General features: G+C 44.2%; 5 protein-coding genes across 5 annotated transcripts; 2 read left to right on the plus strand and 3 right to left on the minus strand.

Moving 5' to 3' along the window:
* Positions 1-33: 33 nt before the first annotated feature.
* O0I10_003594 (phenylalanine-tRNA ligase, alpha subunit) lies at positions 34-1,929 on the plus strand (the record flags this gene model as incomplete). Its single annotated transcript, XM_058483663.1, has 7 exons — positions 34-177; positions 245-388; positions 442-647; positions 712-804; positions 861-1,105; positions 1,157-1,525; positions 1,589-1,929. The coding sequence occupies 7 exons, from the start codon at positions 34-36 to the stop codon at positions 1,927-1,929; spliced, it is 1,542 nt and encodes a 513-aa protein (XP_058345461.1).
* A 339-nt stretch (positions 1,930-2,268) lies between these two features.
* Positions 2,269-4,880, plus strand: O0I10_003595 (glutamate-tRNA ligase; the record flags this gene model as incomplete). The annotated part of the gene is made up of 8 exons (XM_058483664.1): positions 2,269-2,314; positions 2,368-2,494; positions 2,555-2,654; positions 2,718-2,880; positions 2,937-3,070; positions 3,138-3,605; positions 3,670-4,374; positions 4,434-4,880. The coding sequence occupies 8 exons, from the start codon at positions 2,269-2,271 to the stop codon at positions 4,878-4,880; spliced, it is 2,190 nt and encodes a 729-aa protein (XP_058345462.1).
* Positions 4,881-4,920: 40 nt separating this feature from the next.
* On the minus strand, positions 4,921-7,155 carry O0I10_003596 (uncharacterized protein; the record flags this gene model as incomplete). The annotated part of the gene is made up of 11 exons (XM_058483665.1): positions 4,921-5,031; positions 5,090-5,178; positions 5,238-5,323; positions 5,391-5,463; positions 5,519-5,537; positions 5,599-5,792; positions 5,850-6,402; positions 6,460-6,488; positions 6,555-6,677; positions 6,751-6,918; positions 6,978-7,155. 11 exons carry the CDS (start codon positions 7,153-7,155, stop codon positions 4,921-4,923), a joined length of 1,623 nt encoding a protein of 540 aa, XP_058345463.1.
* A 640-nt stretch (positions 7,156-7,795) lies between these two features.
* O0I10_003597 (uncharacterized protein) lies at positions 7,796-9,035 on the minus strand (the record flags this gene model as incomplete). The annotated part of the gene is made up of 2 exons (XM_058483666.1): positions 7,796-8,781; positions 8,870-9,035. The coding sequence occupies 2 exons, from the start codon at positions 9,033-9,035 to the stop codon at positions 7,796-7,798; spliced, it is 1,152 nt and encodes a 383-aa protein (XP_058345464.1).
* A 1,155-nt stretch (positions 9,036-10,190) lies between these two features.
* On the minus strand, positions 10,191-14,179 carry O0I10_003598 (uncharacterized protein; the record flags this gene model as incomplete). The annotated part of the gene is made up of 6 exons (XM_058483667.1): positions 10,191-10,706; positions 10,771-11,289; positions 11,352-11,674; positions 11,735-11,870; positions 11,930-13,714; positions 13,769-14,179. 6 exons carry the CDS (start codon positions 14,177-14,179, stop codon positions 10,191-10,193), a joined length of 3,690 nt encoding a protein of 1,229 aa, XP_058345465.1.
* Between the last annotated feature and the right edge of the window lie 192 nt (positions 14,180-14,371).

Genomic DNA, 14,371 nt, shown 5'->3' on the forward strand with positions numbered 1-14,371 from the left:
CAGTGCCAAAGATTTTTCTTTTCCCTTGCCAACATGGAGGAATTGCAGACACTGGTACTCACCACTCTGGACCGTGACAATGTCATTGAGGACACCAAGAACCTCAAGTCCACTCAAGGCGATGCATTGGATCAGCTTGCCGTCCTCGGCGTTCTCAACAGCTTGAAATCGAAGGACGTAGGTGTCATTCCAACATGGCAGCATGTCAACTAGCTCACTCGTGACTCATAATGACTGTATATAGATGCTCGACTATACTCCCCTTACCTATGAGTACTGGCGTTTGACAGGCGAAGGTGAACAACTCGCCAAGGAGGGAAGCCACGAAGCTCGAGTTTTTGCTGCTATTCCTGCCGGTGAGGAGGGCCTTGCTATCAAGCAACTTCAGGTATGGGCAATACTGAGTCATGTCATGTGATAAATACTGATAACGATCATTAGAGCATCTTGGGTGCTACTGCCAAGATCGGCCAGGGCAACGCCTTCAAGAAAAAGTGGATTGCAAAGAAGGGCGATAACTTGGTTCGATGCGTCGATACGATTGAAGATCAAACACAAAAGGATCTGCAGCAAATCCAAAGCACTGGTCAGCTCCAAGATACTAAGACTCTCAATGACCTCAAGAAACGTAAGCTTGTTGAGAAGCAGTAAGTCGACATTAGGAGATACGATATCAAGTGGTATATATGAACCAATGGTGTGTCATGATAGAAAGACTACCTCATACAAGGTGACCAAGGGCCCTGAATTTGCACTTGAAGTCAAGAAGGAAGCCACTGATATTACATATGAGATGTTGCAAAGGTAAACAAGAGGAACGAGTATGGAATATGGATGGGGTGATCTAATATTGTTGATAGTGGTGAATGGAAGACCGCTACTTTCAAAAAGTACAACTTTGATGCTGTTGGTGTTCCTCCTGCTGGTGGTCATTTGCATCCTCTCATGAAAGTTCGTCAAGAGTTCCGTGAAATCTTCTTTGAAATGGGCTTCGAGGAAATGGCAACCAACTGCTTTGCTGAATCCAGTTTCTGGAACTTCGATGCTCTCTTCCAGCCACAACAACATCCTGCACGTGATGCTCATGATACTTTCTTCTTGAAGGGTAGGTTGATGGTATACACGAATGAACAATGATATTAATCTACATGTATAGATCCTGCTACCACTGATCGTTTCCCTCGCGATTTGATGGAGAGAATCAAGGTCACTCATGAAAATGGTGGTGATACTGGATCAACTGGTTACAACTATGTCTGGAAGGAGGAGGATGCTGGCAAGATGTTGCTTCGTACACACACCACTGCTGTCAGCTCCAACATGCTCTACAAGCTTGCTGAAAAGACAAAGGAGCTTGGTGAATTCCGCCCTGCCAAGTACTTCTCCATTGATCGTGTCTTCCGAAATGAAACTGTGGATGCTACCCATTTGGCCGAGTTTCACCAAATTGAAGGTGTCATTGCCGATAAGAACCTTACTCTCGGTGATTTGATTGGTTTCATGGACGTCTTTTTCAAAAAGATGGGTAAGTTGAATGGGATGGGTGATAATAAGAAGGCATATGGCTGATTTGGTGTGAATGACTTAGGTATGGAAAAGATTCGCTTCAAGCCCACATACAACCCTTATACCGAACCTAGTATGGAGATCTTCTCTTATCACAAGGGATTGAAGAAGTGGGTTGAAATTGGCAATTCGGGTATGTTCAGACCAGAAATGCTTTTGCCTCTCGGTTTGCCACCAGATGTTCGTGTCATTGCATGGGGTTTGGGTCTCGAGCGTCCTACTATGATCAAGTATGGCATCTCCAATATTCGTGATTTGCTTGGCCACAAGGTCAAGATTGACATGATCAAGGAATACCCTATTTGCCGCCTCGACAAGAAGATGGGCAAGGAGTTGGCTGGCATCAACGACGATGAAGAATAGATGAATTTTGTCATATAAAATATTTTGTTGTGTATATCAATCATTTGCATTGACAACCAGATGTTCCCCCTTAAATGATCACGTGACATGAATAATGGCTTTTATTGTGTATGGATACTTTACAAAATGTACTGCGAGATTGGCTATGCATAGCTAATTGATTGAGAATAAGGCATCTAAATGGATCACGTTTGTAATAAGGTGGGATGACTCACTCACACTCACTTTATGACATTTGCTTTCCCTTTGTAATAGACTCTGAAACCGCTTCCAGGATCAAAATTTGACACCACACGAAGCGCCGACAAGTTTTCTTTTGTTCCTTTTCCACTTTCAAAAATGGCTATCAACCTCATTGTTGCCACCAAGTCTCAGGCCAGCTATGGTAAATGAGTCGTCAATCACTAGAATCAAAGAGATACTAAGCTTTGCCAATAGGTGCTTTGGCTGTCGCTGCCCAGGTCAACATGGCCAAGCCTCAAACCGTTGCCGTTGAATACCGCGATGCTGCCAACCTCCAAGCCGAAGGTGCTGCTAAGGCCACTGCTCTTATCAAGTACAATGGGTAAGAAAAGACGCTTTATTGATACGACTTGACTGATTGACAATGGGCATTTGGGATTAGTGAGAACTATGATACCGTCAGCTCTATCGCTCGTCTCTTGGGTCGTCTTGTTCCCGAAGCTGGTCTTTACAACACCTCTGATCCTATCAGCTCTACTTTGGTACGAATGGATATGGATGATATGAAGAGACATTCTTATTAACGTATTGGATAACGGCAATAGGTGGATCAATGGGTTGACTTTGCCGCTGTCAAGCTTGGCACCTCTGATTTCAAGCAATTGGATGCTGGTTTCAAGGAACTCAACAAGTACCTCACCCTTCGTTCCTACATTGTCGGCTACCAACTCTCTCTTGCTGACTTCGTTGTTTGGGGTGCTTTGAAGGGTAAGCAATCACTCGATTCATATCAATCAGCATAACTCTAATGTTGTCAAATGCAGCTTCTCCCGTGTTTGCTCGTGTCTTCAAGACCAAGAAGGAATCTGTTGGCACTTACCTTGGTCGTTGGTTCGAATTCGTCTCTTCCCTCGATGCTGCTCAATTGGCTGTTAAGGATTTGCAAAACGCTTCCAAGGTATATATAACGTGAAGGATCAAGGTAGCAATCATATGGATAACTAATATGTATACGTATCATATAGCCCCAGAAGGCTGCTGATCAGGGCAAGTTCGAGATTGGTCTTACTGAAGCCGAGATGGGCAAGGTTGTCACTCGTTTCCCTCCTGAGCCCAGTGGTTACCTTCACATTGGACACGCTAAGGCCGCTTTGTTGAACCAATACTTTGCTCAGACCTACAAGGGCAAAATGATTGTCCGTTTCGATGATACCAATCCCAGCAAGGAAAAATCCGAATTCGAGGAGTCCATCAAGGAAGATTTGGCTCTCATTGGCATTGATTCATCCATTGTTACCCACACTTCCGATTACTTTGATCAAATCTATGAGCTTGCTTTGAAGATGCTCAAGGAAGGCAAGGCCTACGTTGATGACACTGATCAAGCCACTATGCGTGACCAACGTATGAAGGGTGAGCCATCCAAGTGCCGTGATTTACCTGTCGAGGAGAACTTGCGTCGCTTTGAGGAAATGACCAAGGGCACTGAATTTGTAAGTTATATAAAAAAGGTGATCATCATGCATTCATAACTCATATGTATACACTCTTTTATAGGGTCAAACCTGCTGCATGCGTGCAAAGATCAGCCCCAATGACCCCAACGGTACTATGCGTGATCCTGTGATCTATCGTTGCAACTTGACTCCTCATCATTTCACTGGTGACAAGTGGAAGGTATACCCAACCTATGATTTCGCTTGCCCTGTGGTCGACTCTTTGGAAGGTGTTACCCACGCTTTGAGAACCAACGAGTACCGTGATCGTAACGTTCAATACCACTGGATGCTTGAGGCCCTTGGTTTGCGCAAGGTCAACATTTGGGATTTCAGCCGTATCAACTTTGTGTACACTTTGCTTTCCAAGCGTAAGCTTACTTGGTTTGTTAACGAAGGCATTGTCTCTGGTTGGGATGATCCTCGTTTCCCCACTGTTCGTGGTATCCGTCGTCGTGGTATGACCATTGAAGCTCTCAAGCAATACATCTTGATGCAAGGTGCTTCCCAAAACGTGCTCATGCTTGAATGGGACAAGTTGTGGGCTCTCAACAAGAAGGTCATTGATCCTGTTGCCCCTCGTCACACTGCCGTCGTCAAGGAAAACATGGTCCAATGCAATGTTCAAGGCGCTCCTGCTACCCCTGAAGTTAAGGAAGTCCTCAAGCACAAGAAGAACCCTGATGTTGGTACCAAGAAGACCACCTATTCCAACAAGATTGTCGTTGACCAAGAGGATGCCAAGACCTTTGAAATTGGTGAAGAGGTAGGAATTAGAATAAGAGGATTGGATGGTGAAGATATTAATGCATATGGTACGATTAGATCACTCTTATGGACTGGGGTAATGCTTTCGTCCGCAATGTCACCAAGGATGCCAATGGTGTTGCTACTGGTGTCGATCTTGAGCTTCACTTGGAAGGTGACTTCAAGAAGACCAAGAAGAAGATCTCCTGGCTTTCGTATGGCGACGAATTGGCCGATGCTTTGCTCGTCGATTACGATTACCTTATCACCAAGAAGAAGGTCGAGGAAGGTGACAATGTCGAGGATCTCGTCACTCCTTGCAGCGAATTCAAGACTCCCGCTGTGGCAGATGCCAATGTAAAGGAACTCAAGAAGGGTGATATTATTCAGTTTGAGCGTAAGGGTTACTATATCCTCGATGCTCCTGCTACCGATTCCACCCCGGCCTTCTTCATCAGCATCCCTGATGGCAAGGCCTCTTCCATGGCTTCCAAGGCTGATAACGGCAACAGCAAGAAGAAGTAAAGTAGTGATTTATGTATATCGACAACTAAAAATACATTGTTCATCTTGCATGCTTTTGTGCATCCACTTCATTTTCAATATCGGCTGGGGGATTGTTGGATGATCGTGCGGACGTCTCAAATATCACTTGCATCTCTTCTAATGTTTTGCCCTATCAAAAGTACATCCATGTGTTAGCTCATTGCATAAGTGAATGGTGTTGCTCTCACCTTTGTTTCAGGGACATAAAAGAACGAGAATACAGCGCTCACCAGACAAAATAACCCAAAAAAGATGTATGTGCCTATGGTGCTTTGTGCTACAAGAATGGTGTATTTGCATGAATGGAATGTTGCATGTAGCTTGGGGTATGCTTACCAAGGAGTAATGGGCTAAACTTTCCCACCACAGCATTGAATACCCAATTGATGGCAGTGGTGATTGATGTGCTCTTGGCTCGCAACCTGTTTGTATTCATGAGATCGGATCAGCTGATGCTTAATACAACCTTCCATGTTCTCTTGTACTTACGCCATTGGATAGATCTCAGAGCAGTAAATCCACGGGATTGGACCCCACGAAAGTGCAAAGCAGATTGCATACACTACATCAAGCATTAGTTTTCATACACCTTGATCATTAAGTTGACTATGCCTTACAATACATGAACACGATGCCCTATTATTACCAAGAGACTAGAAGCATTAGCCCATGAAAACTATGATTAAACATGACTTACGGCATAAGACGCGGGGCTGACATCAGTGTTGGTGGATGTTGTTTGAATTGGTAGTGTGCTTACACAAATGGCAACTGACAACATGCAAGTACACAGAGCTGTGCCACCACCAATCAACAGCTTGCGTCGACCATAACGATCCACCATCCACGAGAATGCGATGAGGGTAACCGACATTTTGACCAAGCCGTATACTTTTCACAGCATAGTTTAAGCTCCCGTTATCATAACTTTATCATGTATATACGTACCTCCCGTAGCCAAGAGTTCTGCAGTGTTGGAAGAAAGACCAATGGATCGAAAGATAATTGGGCTGTAATAGTTGATAACATTGGTACCAGTAAGCTGTTGGAATGCTTGAAGAGCACTTCCCACAAGCAAACGCCGCATATTGTCACGCGAAAATACAAGTCGCCATGTACGCCATGTTGATCTTGTTTCATCCACGACTTGTTCTCGCATACCATTATGGATGAATTCAAGCTCGGTATTGACACGAGGATCGGCTACTGGCCAACCACGAATCTTGGCAATCACCTGTTTGGCTTGATCCATATGCCCATGTGCAACGAGCTGCCTAGGCGTTTCGAAGAGCACCAACATACCCACCAACAACATCCCACCAGGGATCGTTTGCACAATGAGCGGCACCTGCCACAATGCATTATCTTGGTCATCCGTAACGACTCGCTGTACAATGTAATTGGTCCAATACGACAGCGCTAATCCAGCTGCAATGAAAAATTGCCATAATCCACCAAGCAATCCTCGCTGAGATTGATGTGCGATCTCTGCAACATAGACCTAATCAACCTTGTAAATGCACGTTGGATGACAAAGAAAGAAAGGATGTAAACATACCGGCACAAGCATGCTTAATGCACCCACCCCTATTAAAAATGTACCACGTTACACGAAACATAGCAACACCAGCATTGTATACCAGAGCTACTTACCAAGACCAGCAATGAGTCTTCCTGCATACAACATCCCAAGGTTTACAGCCACCACTTGAAGAATGCCGCCAACACAAAATACGGCTGCTGAAAATACGATGCTCCATTTACGTCCAGCTTTGTCTATTAGATGCCATTATTGTTAACTTTCACATCATGCCGTCATCCAAACGCACACCTGCGCCGAGAGGTATACCTGCTGTCAACGTGGCGGCAAGACTTCCAAACAAGCATCCGATTTGTAAGATGGCCACAATGTTGCCATTGATATCAGCTTCCCGTATCTTGTCATTGGGGTCAATACCAAAATGGGTTTGGAATGAAGGCGCAATCAACAAGCCGCCCACAACGCCCAAGTCAAAACCTGTTGCGTGTTTGTTGATATGATCTCGTTACAGGGAATGACACACACACACAACATACCAAATAGCAAGCCGCCAAGACCCGATATACATGCCGCAGCTGCTGTCCATATTGTCATTTTTTGTTTTTGTTGATGATCAAGAAGGGGCTGTCGCTCGTTGTACGACGAGGGTGTTTGATGATGACGATTACGAAGGGGAAGGAAAAACCGTAACCGTGGTGTTGGTGTTGTTCGCATCTCGGCCGGGAGCTTTATAGTGGGTATTTATATGAAGGGTAATCGGTGATATAAGATGCAGGAGGTAAGTGGGGTGTTGTGATCAATCGCTGCTATTGTTTTGTAACCGTACAAAGTAAAGAGGAGAAAAGAGTAGCCTGTGAATTGAGCGACATGGATGAATTTATATTCGCCGGAGTATAGAAACCAAGGTTTTTTGCATGATGAATTGGCACCAACCTCGGCTTTCACATCACCATCGCACCATCATCACTTCCCAACAAAATACGCTCATAATTATACTCAATGTCACTGAACAGCATTGTAAGGAGTAGAAAAAGAAGCAGGAGGAGAAAATTGCATGATTTCAATTTGATCTACAGCGATGGACAAAAAAAAAGGTATACTTTTGGTGTAATCTAGAATGGCATATGACTTGTTTGCCGTGCATGAAAATGTGTGTATTTACGTACGACAACAATGGGGATGACAAACAATGATAATCTAACTATATACATGGATGAATAATGACGTGTGTGAGGATGAATGAAGAGGAAGCATGTATGAGATTGCATCTAAAGGTCTACAAATGAAGCATAAGACATGTGTTGATATAGGGTTGGGGAGCATAAAAGTATCTGGATGGATTCCATAAGGTGGTTCAAAAAGCAGGCGTTGCTGTTGTTGTTGGCATCATCATTGCGGTGTCATAAGAAGGTAAGCGAACGCGACGGCATGTGGGATCCATTAATGCTGTAGCTAAATAATGGCTGTCAATAGTGGTTGTATCAGCAGCCAACCAATCGTCCGGCTCATCAGCAGGTGTTGTAGCAGCCGAACTTGCCGGTGATGAAAAGGGTGATAAATCATGTTCCATGTACATGGGCGGCAACAAGGCATCTGCATAACTTGGTAACCATTCTTCTTGCTCGCCATCATCATGTTCACTACCACCACGATGTAAGGCTGGTACGAGCTCATCAGGTGCGATAATAATGGGAAGCGTTACACGACACTCTTGCTGATCAGCCATAGTAAATGTGAATTCGACTTCATGCTTAATGGAAAATAGGTTGTTGGATGAATCGTATTGGGTAAAACGAGGAATCCGAATATCCATAACCGTATGATTTCGCTGTGAGAAGCTTGTACCATTCTCTCGAAGGAAGCGTAATGTACGTGTATCATGCGTTGATGGTAGAATGCTGATGTTTTCTTTGAAAATGGTTGTAATGGATTGAATAGAGGAAACAGGAATTGATGGGTTTTGCTGGTGCATCATATAGACGTCGATCAACAACCTGTCATTGCGTTTATGGATCGATTGGCGGGATACCATTTCATAGGTGAGATGATTGTATTCGCCTGCCACACGTACAGGTTGCTGCGGCACATTGGGTCGTCGTATTATACGAATTCCGCTACGCGCAACCAAGTTTTTAGCGACAAAAGGTCGGACCCCTTCAGCTTTTAGCGTATAACCAATGTCGCCATATGAACTGCCCTGGATGGTTTCGGGAAGATTGTCGGGAAGTGTGGTTTCAAATGGCCAGCTGTGGTTGCCAGCTGGTAGTATCGTACTTTTTTTATGGTGATCGTGTTCCAGAAAACTCCATCCACGTGTTAAGATCGTGCGTTTGACCACATCTACAATGATTGTTTTCAGGATTAGCTATCGGTAACGGGATGCTGCTAGTGGGCAAAAATTTCTTAATATGTTTCGGATGTTACTTACTCTCCCGCCACTGCAACTTTGTGCGTCCGACAAGTGTTAGCTTGATTGCTTTAAGACGCATTGGCTCTTTGAGCTCAAGTTCAACGACACCAGATAACGTGGTTGGCGTATCCACATCATCATCTAATACGATGGTAGGATTGGAAATTCGGATTTCAAGGGACATACAAGATGATGGTGCTTATTTGTTGAAATGCAAGGGTAAATGTTTAAGTGATAAGATAACGTTGGGATTGGTTATCAAGGAAAAACAATGGATGTTGAGAGCGAGCTGCTGTTCTTTTATATAGCTTGTGGATGGTGTGCTTGGATAATCGAGCTCGGCTCTCCGATTGGTGCTGTGCGCTCGTGCCACACAACGAAAACAAAAGGGATTCGTGCAAATACTTTTTCCACTGCTAAGCTGCTAAGTGCTTATATCATCGTCAAATCCGCCTTCCAGACCATCTGTTCTTTTGCCATCCCAAACATTGGAAGATGGTCTTTACATGCGACAAGCGCTTTTGTTTATTGGGTGGCTGCATGTTTGTTGGCATTCCAGAAGCAGCAGGAATTCTCTGTAGGATGATAACGTTGTCGTCGTGTATATGAATACCCACTTTGCCGCCGAAAAACCAAGCTGAGAGCCAACCTGCGAGCTGATTGAGAAAATGTGGCGATGATCAGGAAGATGCCGGAAAGACAAGGTTCCTTGTTTTTGCGTCCAAACGACAACATGTTACCACTGGCAACGTACAAAGGTCGATAACCATCCTCGAAAAGCAATGCAAGAAACTCTTTTTTACACGCCACTACTATACTCGGGGAACCATGTCCACTTTTAGAATTGAGTATCACAAGATTTTCCTATTGTACTCAGGGCAGTACAGTATATAAAACCTGGTGGTTGGTAAAGAATCCCGTATGCGCTTGCGTTTTTCTCTTTTAAGCCTCCGACTCATTCATGATGCTCATCAATGAACACATTAGCTTCATTGTCAATGGGTGAATAGCCCTTTTATTCTTTCACTGAGACAATAGTATACAAGGTCATGGTGTCCAAGAAAGGCAAAGTGGTGGAAAATGAAAAAATGAGCATTGTATGGTGCTTTCGTTTTACATGGCGCTCCGAACTCTATTTTGGCATGCTACACACAAACATGAAAGCCATGCAGCAATGATCCGACATGCGTGTGTAACAACCACCAGCGTGCATGAACCTTTGGGGGAGGACAAAGACGTTGTACACACTTGAATCGAGATGAGATGTAGCAAACGAAAAAGCACAATCAATTTTTATTTTACAATTACAAGAACAACAAAAAAAAGAGTGGAACGACAATTAAGCAAGGTTAGAGATGAAGCTCTTGATATCAAAGTCTTCTTCTCGTGGCTCCAATTGTAGGCTCCGGGTATAAAATACTTGATCATTCTTTTCCACCGTTTCAAGACAATGAAGCAAGTATCGTTGGATTTCTTCCACCTCGGCAAGTTTATACGGAATTTGGAATTGGTCGATCTCGTTGAGGATGCGTGTAGTCTTGATGTACTTGTCAAAGTTGATGAGCTGGTGACCGTTGGGTGACATACGATGGTTGGCATTGCCATCGTCAATAAAGGTCATGTCGGTCAAATAAACACCCAAAAATGGCAAACATGGGGCAACAGCATCTCGTAGCCGACGTCGATATTCTGCAAAGTTGCGCTGTGAATCGGTTGCACGGTAAATTGGCTCGTACATGGCTTTGCATTTGGTCGATACACATTCCCAAGTACGCTTCAGTCGTCCAATGCTGGTTGAATCAAGAGCTGAACGAATCGCCATCAACGTATTATAGTTACGTAGTTGAAGACATTGCTATAGAAACGTTGTGATTAATTCTATATCCTTCCTTGTCACTCTCCATGATGGTCAAACTTACATCTCCCACTTTGATCCAAAACTTAATCATGTGTGCACGCTTCTTGGCATCCGACTCATTCAAGATGGTGTCAGAGACCCATTTGGTGATTTGGGTGCTACGGTGGATCATCGCTTTGACGTGAACAGCTGTGCTGTTGCCAACCTTCTTTTTGAATTCTTGGCCGATCATCTCATTTGGCTGTATTTGGCAAAACAACGAGCTTTCCATAAGCGTCAATTGCCGTGCCAGCTCAATGGGTTCGAATTCGCTGACATGCACACTTGATAACATGCCCTGGTTCATGGCTTTTCGTAACGTGTTGCGTAAGGATCGAGCAATGGTGGGTGTTGGTGCTACCGAGGATGATGATGAATCAGTTGAATGGTGATCTTCAAAGAGTGTCAATGTCGAGAAAAGTGATGTTCCAGAGGCAAGTGATAAATGAGAACCGGATGGCTGCTTGTGCAAGGGCGGTCGTATAGAGTCGCTGGTGTATGATAGTTTACGCGTAGTACCCATTTGTCCTTTGGATGTAAACTACATACATTGTTAATCGAAGAGGAAAAAGGAGAGAGAGGCATAGTTGTTGAATCACTTACGCATTTCCTTACAAGCTCCATCATACGCTTTCCTGGTGCAGCCATTACTTGCATCAGCGAGCCAGTAACAAATTCGATTAATGGTTGCTCAATGCATGCATCGGTATCGTAAGAAAAGAATGTCTCCAGCCAAGTTTTGATGACATTGTACACACGTAATCGCACAGGTATTAAGACATGGTTTGTCCACAACTTCCATTCATCTTGGGACAAGGATGGTGAAGGAGGTTGGATATCAAAACGCTTGATAAGTAATTCCAAAAAGATGGTGGGCGTAGTAAATAGGCGAAAGTTGTAAAAGAAAGCTCGAAGGAATAATAACTCTAATAAGAAAGACAAAAGTAAGCATATGTTTGTAGCATAGCAAGTGATGATCCTCCTACCTGGTGACTTCTCATGCTGCGTTAGCTTTTCAACCAATGCCTCGACGGTGGCACCTGTCACCTGGCCATCGTTATTCAACATCATTTCATCCTCCGAGAATACGCGTTGTCTTAGAAACCATGGCTCGTGTTCATTCTATTGGTGAAGTTGTAGTGAGTAAATGTGGTCATTCCTAATAGCAATGGATCTTTTACCTTGGATGGTGAACTACGTTCAGTGCCATTGACTGATAACCAAGACGATGTTCTACGCATCTGTGGTCGAGAATCGGAGTTGGTGGTTGCCATGGTATCATGGTGATGGTTGTGATGCTTGGTTAACAAATGCAAAGAGCGCTTCTTTTGATGATGGTGATGATCCGATGTTGGTGTTGATTTGGATGTGGATAGCTTTAATTCTGGCGGTTTGATGGGATGATTCGTTGAAGGTGCTGGTGGAGGAGGTGGTGGAGGAAGTGGTCCATTGAATGTAGCTAATGGATGTTGTTGTTGCTCATTGACAGGGCTCATGACTTCTGGTGTGGTGAGCAAAGTGGCTGTAGATTCACCCGAATGACGCTGTTGCTGCCAAGTGCTTGTGCTATTGGTACGTGTGGATACTGTATTTGTGGATTGACGAGTAATGGCAAGAGACTCAACGTCGTTATCGTCGCATTGTTGCTGTAAAACGTTAAGGCTGGTAGCTTTACAACCAAGAATGCTGAGTGTTTGATTACGCCGCGTATCAATTGACTGCTCAAATCGCTCACGTAATTCACTGCTAATATCAGCTGCTGTATCTCCACTTTGTTGCAAGCAAATTTGTACACAAGCTGCACTTTCATGTGTCGTGCGCACCACGTTTTCGCAGCTATCACGTAATTGCTCAATATCAGCTTTGCTGGGTTGTTGTTGTTGGTGATGATGTTGTTGTTGTCGACCATTACTACTACGTGGACCAGCCAACGTACGCACGGATGTAACCAGATTGGTGATGGAGCTATATACGGATTCTTTGGCAAGGACCAATGCTACCAAATGTGGATCCTCGGGTATCACAGAGCAATGTTTGTAATCCATGTCACCCACATGGGAACACACGTGTTCTACCACTGCCAGAAACGTTCGTATTGCTTCCACAGCCTTGCGTGTCGTCTCCAACATTTCAGATGCACGTTGTCTTTGGGCCAAGAATTGTTCAATAGTGATCCACAAGGATGACATGAGCTCGCTGATAGTTGCTTGATGTTCCAATAATGTCTGCAAAATGTGTCGTGGATCTGAAAATGGTACTACTCGAGCAATGAAGGATGCACTGGATAGGCGTCGTTGATTAGGATCAGCCAATGAAGCTTGCATATGTCGAAATGAATGAGATGAATCGGCCGATATCAGCGAAGATCTTGGTGACACGGAGCCAAGCGATGTCCCATAATACTCAATGAAAAACTCGGGTACATTCTTAAGGTGATCTTCAAATATCTCCAACTCGGCAAGTAGCTGATTCACAAGGCTGGATACATCCGCTGATGCTATGGATGGTTGTTGCTGTTGTTGTTGCCATTCCTTTCCTTTCAATACAAGCTTGCTAAGTGTGCTCAGGATGATTTTACGTTGACGTGCAAGATCAGGATGTGTTTTGAGTACTGGTGAATCATTGCTGACGGCATTGGCAGCTGTTAGCACTGCACGAATGGATGATACAACTTGGAAAACGTGAGCCTGAATGTCTTCCCCTGAAGAAGGGATGCTATTGCTGTTGGATAAAGTTGTTGTTGTTGCTGCATTTACAAGCTCAGACATACGTCGAGATACATCATCCATCAACATTTCCCATTTGTTGTCATTGTTGTATTCTTCATAGGCTGTTGCTGCTGCTGCTGCCGTATCGTCGTTGTTGCCATCTCTGATTCTCGATCGATCTTCATCAAGTAATGCACGTGCTAGTTCCACCCGACTCTGATGATGGTCGTCATGTTGGTGATGATATGCACCATCGGCCTATAATATGGAATGCATTATAAATCAAAGCTGACATAGCGTAAGAAAGAATACCTCTTGGATTGCTTTACGCCAAGATTCCCATTGTTGTTGTGATTCTTCATCATCGAAATCAGCGCTATCGCGTGTAGCTTCACCGATTCTCCCGATATAGTTACTAGGAAACCAACCCCGGACACCATTTGAGGCACCATCCCACCAGCCTGAAGGATCTCTGTTGAATACTTCAATGATGGCACCCTTTCGAAAGAAGAGGCAGGAGACGGCTTCATCGGTAGGAGCATTTGTGGGGAGATAATCATGCAGCGCCTGAACAAAATGGGAGGTTAAAGTGGATGGCTCTGGTGGTGTCGTTGTATTGCGGGGAGAGCTAGGAAGTGATGCGGGTGGCGACAAGGACACTGATGATGCTGCTACTGCTTGTGATTTCGGACTTGATTGTGTGAATAGTGTGCTGATTGTCATGTATAAAGGATAGGAGAGAGTGGATGATTGTATGAATGATAATGAAGATCAGTCCAAAGAAACGCGAGTCAATGAATGATAGGTCTGCTGAGTATGGAAGTGGGTGAAATATCAAGACCGCATCAGGGTCGTCACGAAAAAGAATGTATATGTTGGTATGTGTAGTAGTAGTAGCGTGTGTGTGTGTGTGTG

The sequence above is a fragment of the Lichtheimia ornata genome (assembly GCF_029851405.1).
Source record: "Lichtheimia ornata isolate CBS 291.66 chromosome Unknown scaffold00012, whole genome shotgun sequence".
Taxonomy (NCBI): Eukaryota; Fungi; Mucoromycota; class Mucoromycetes; order Mucorales; family Lichtheimiaceae; genus Lichtheimia; species Lichtheimia ornata.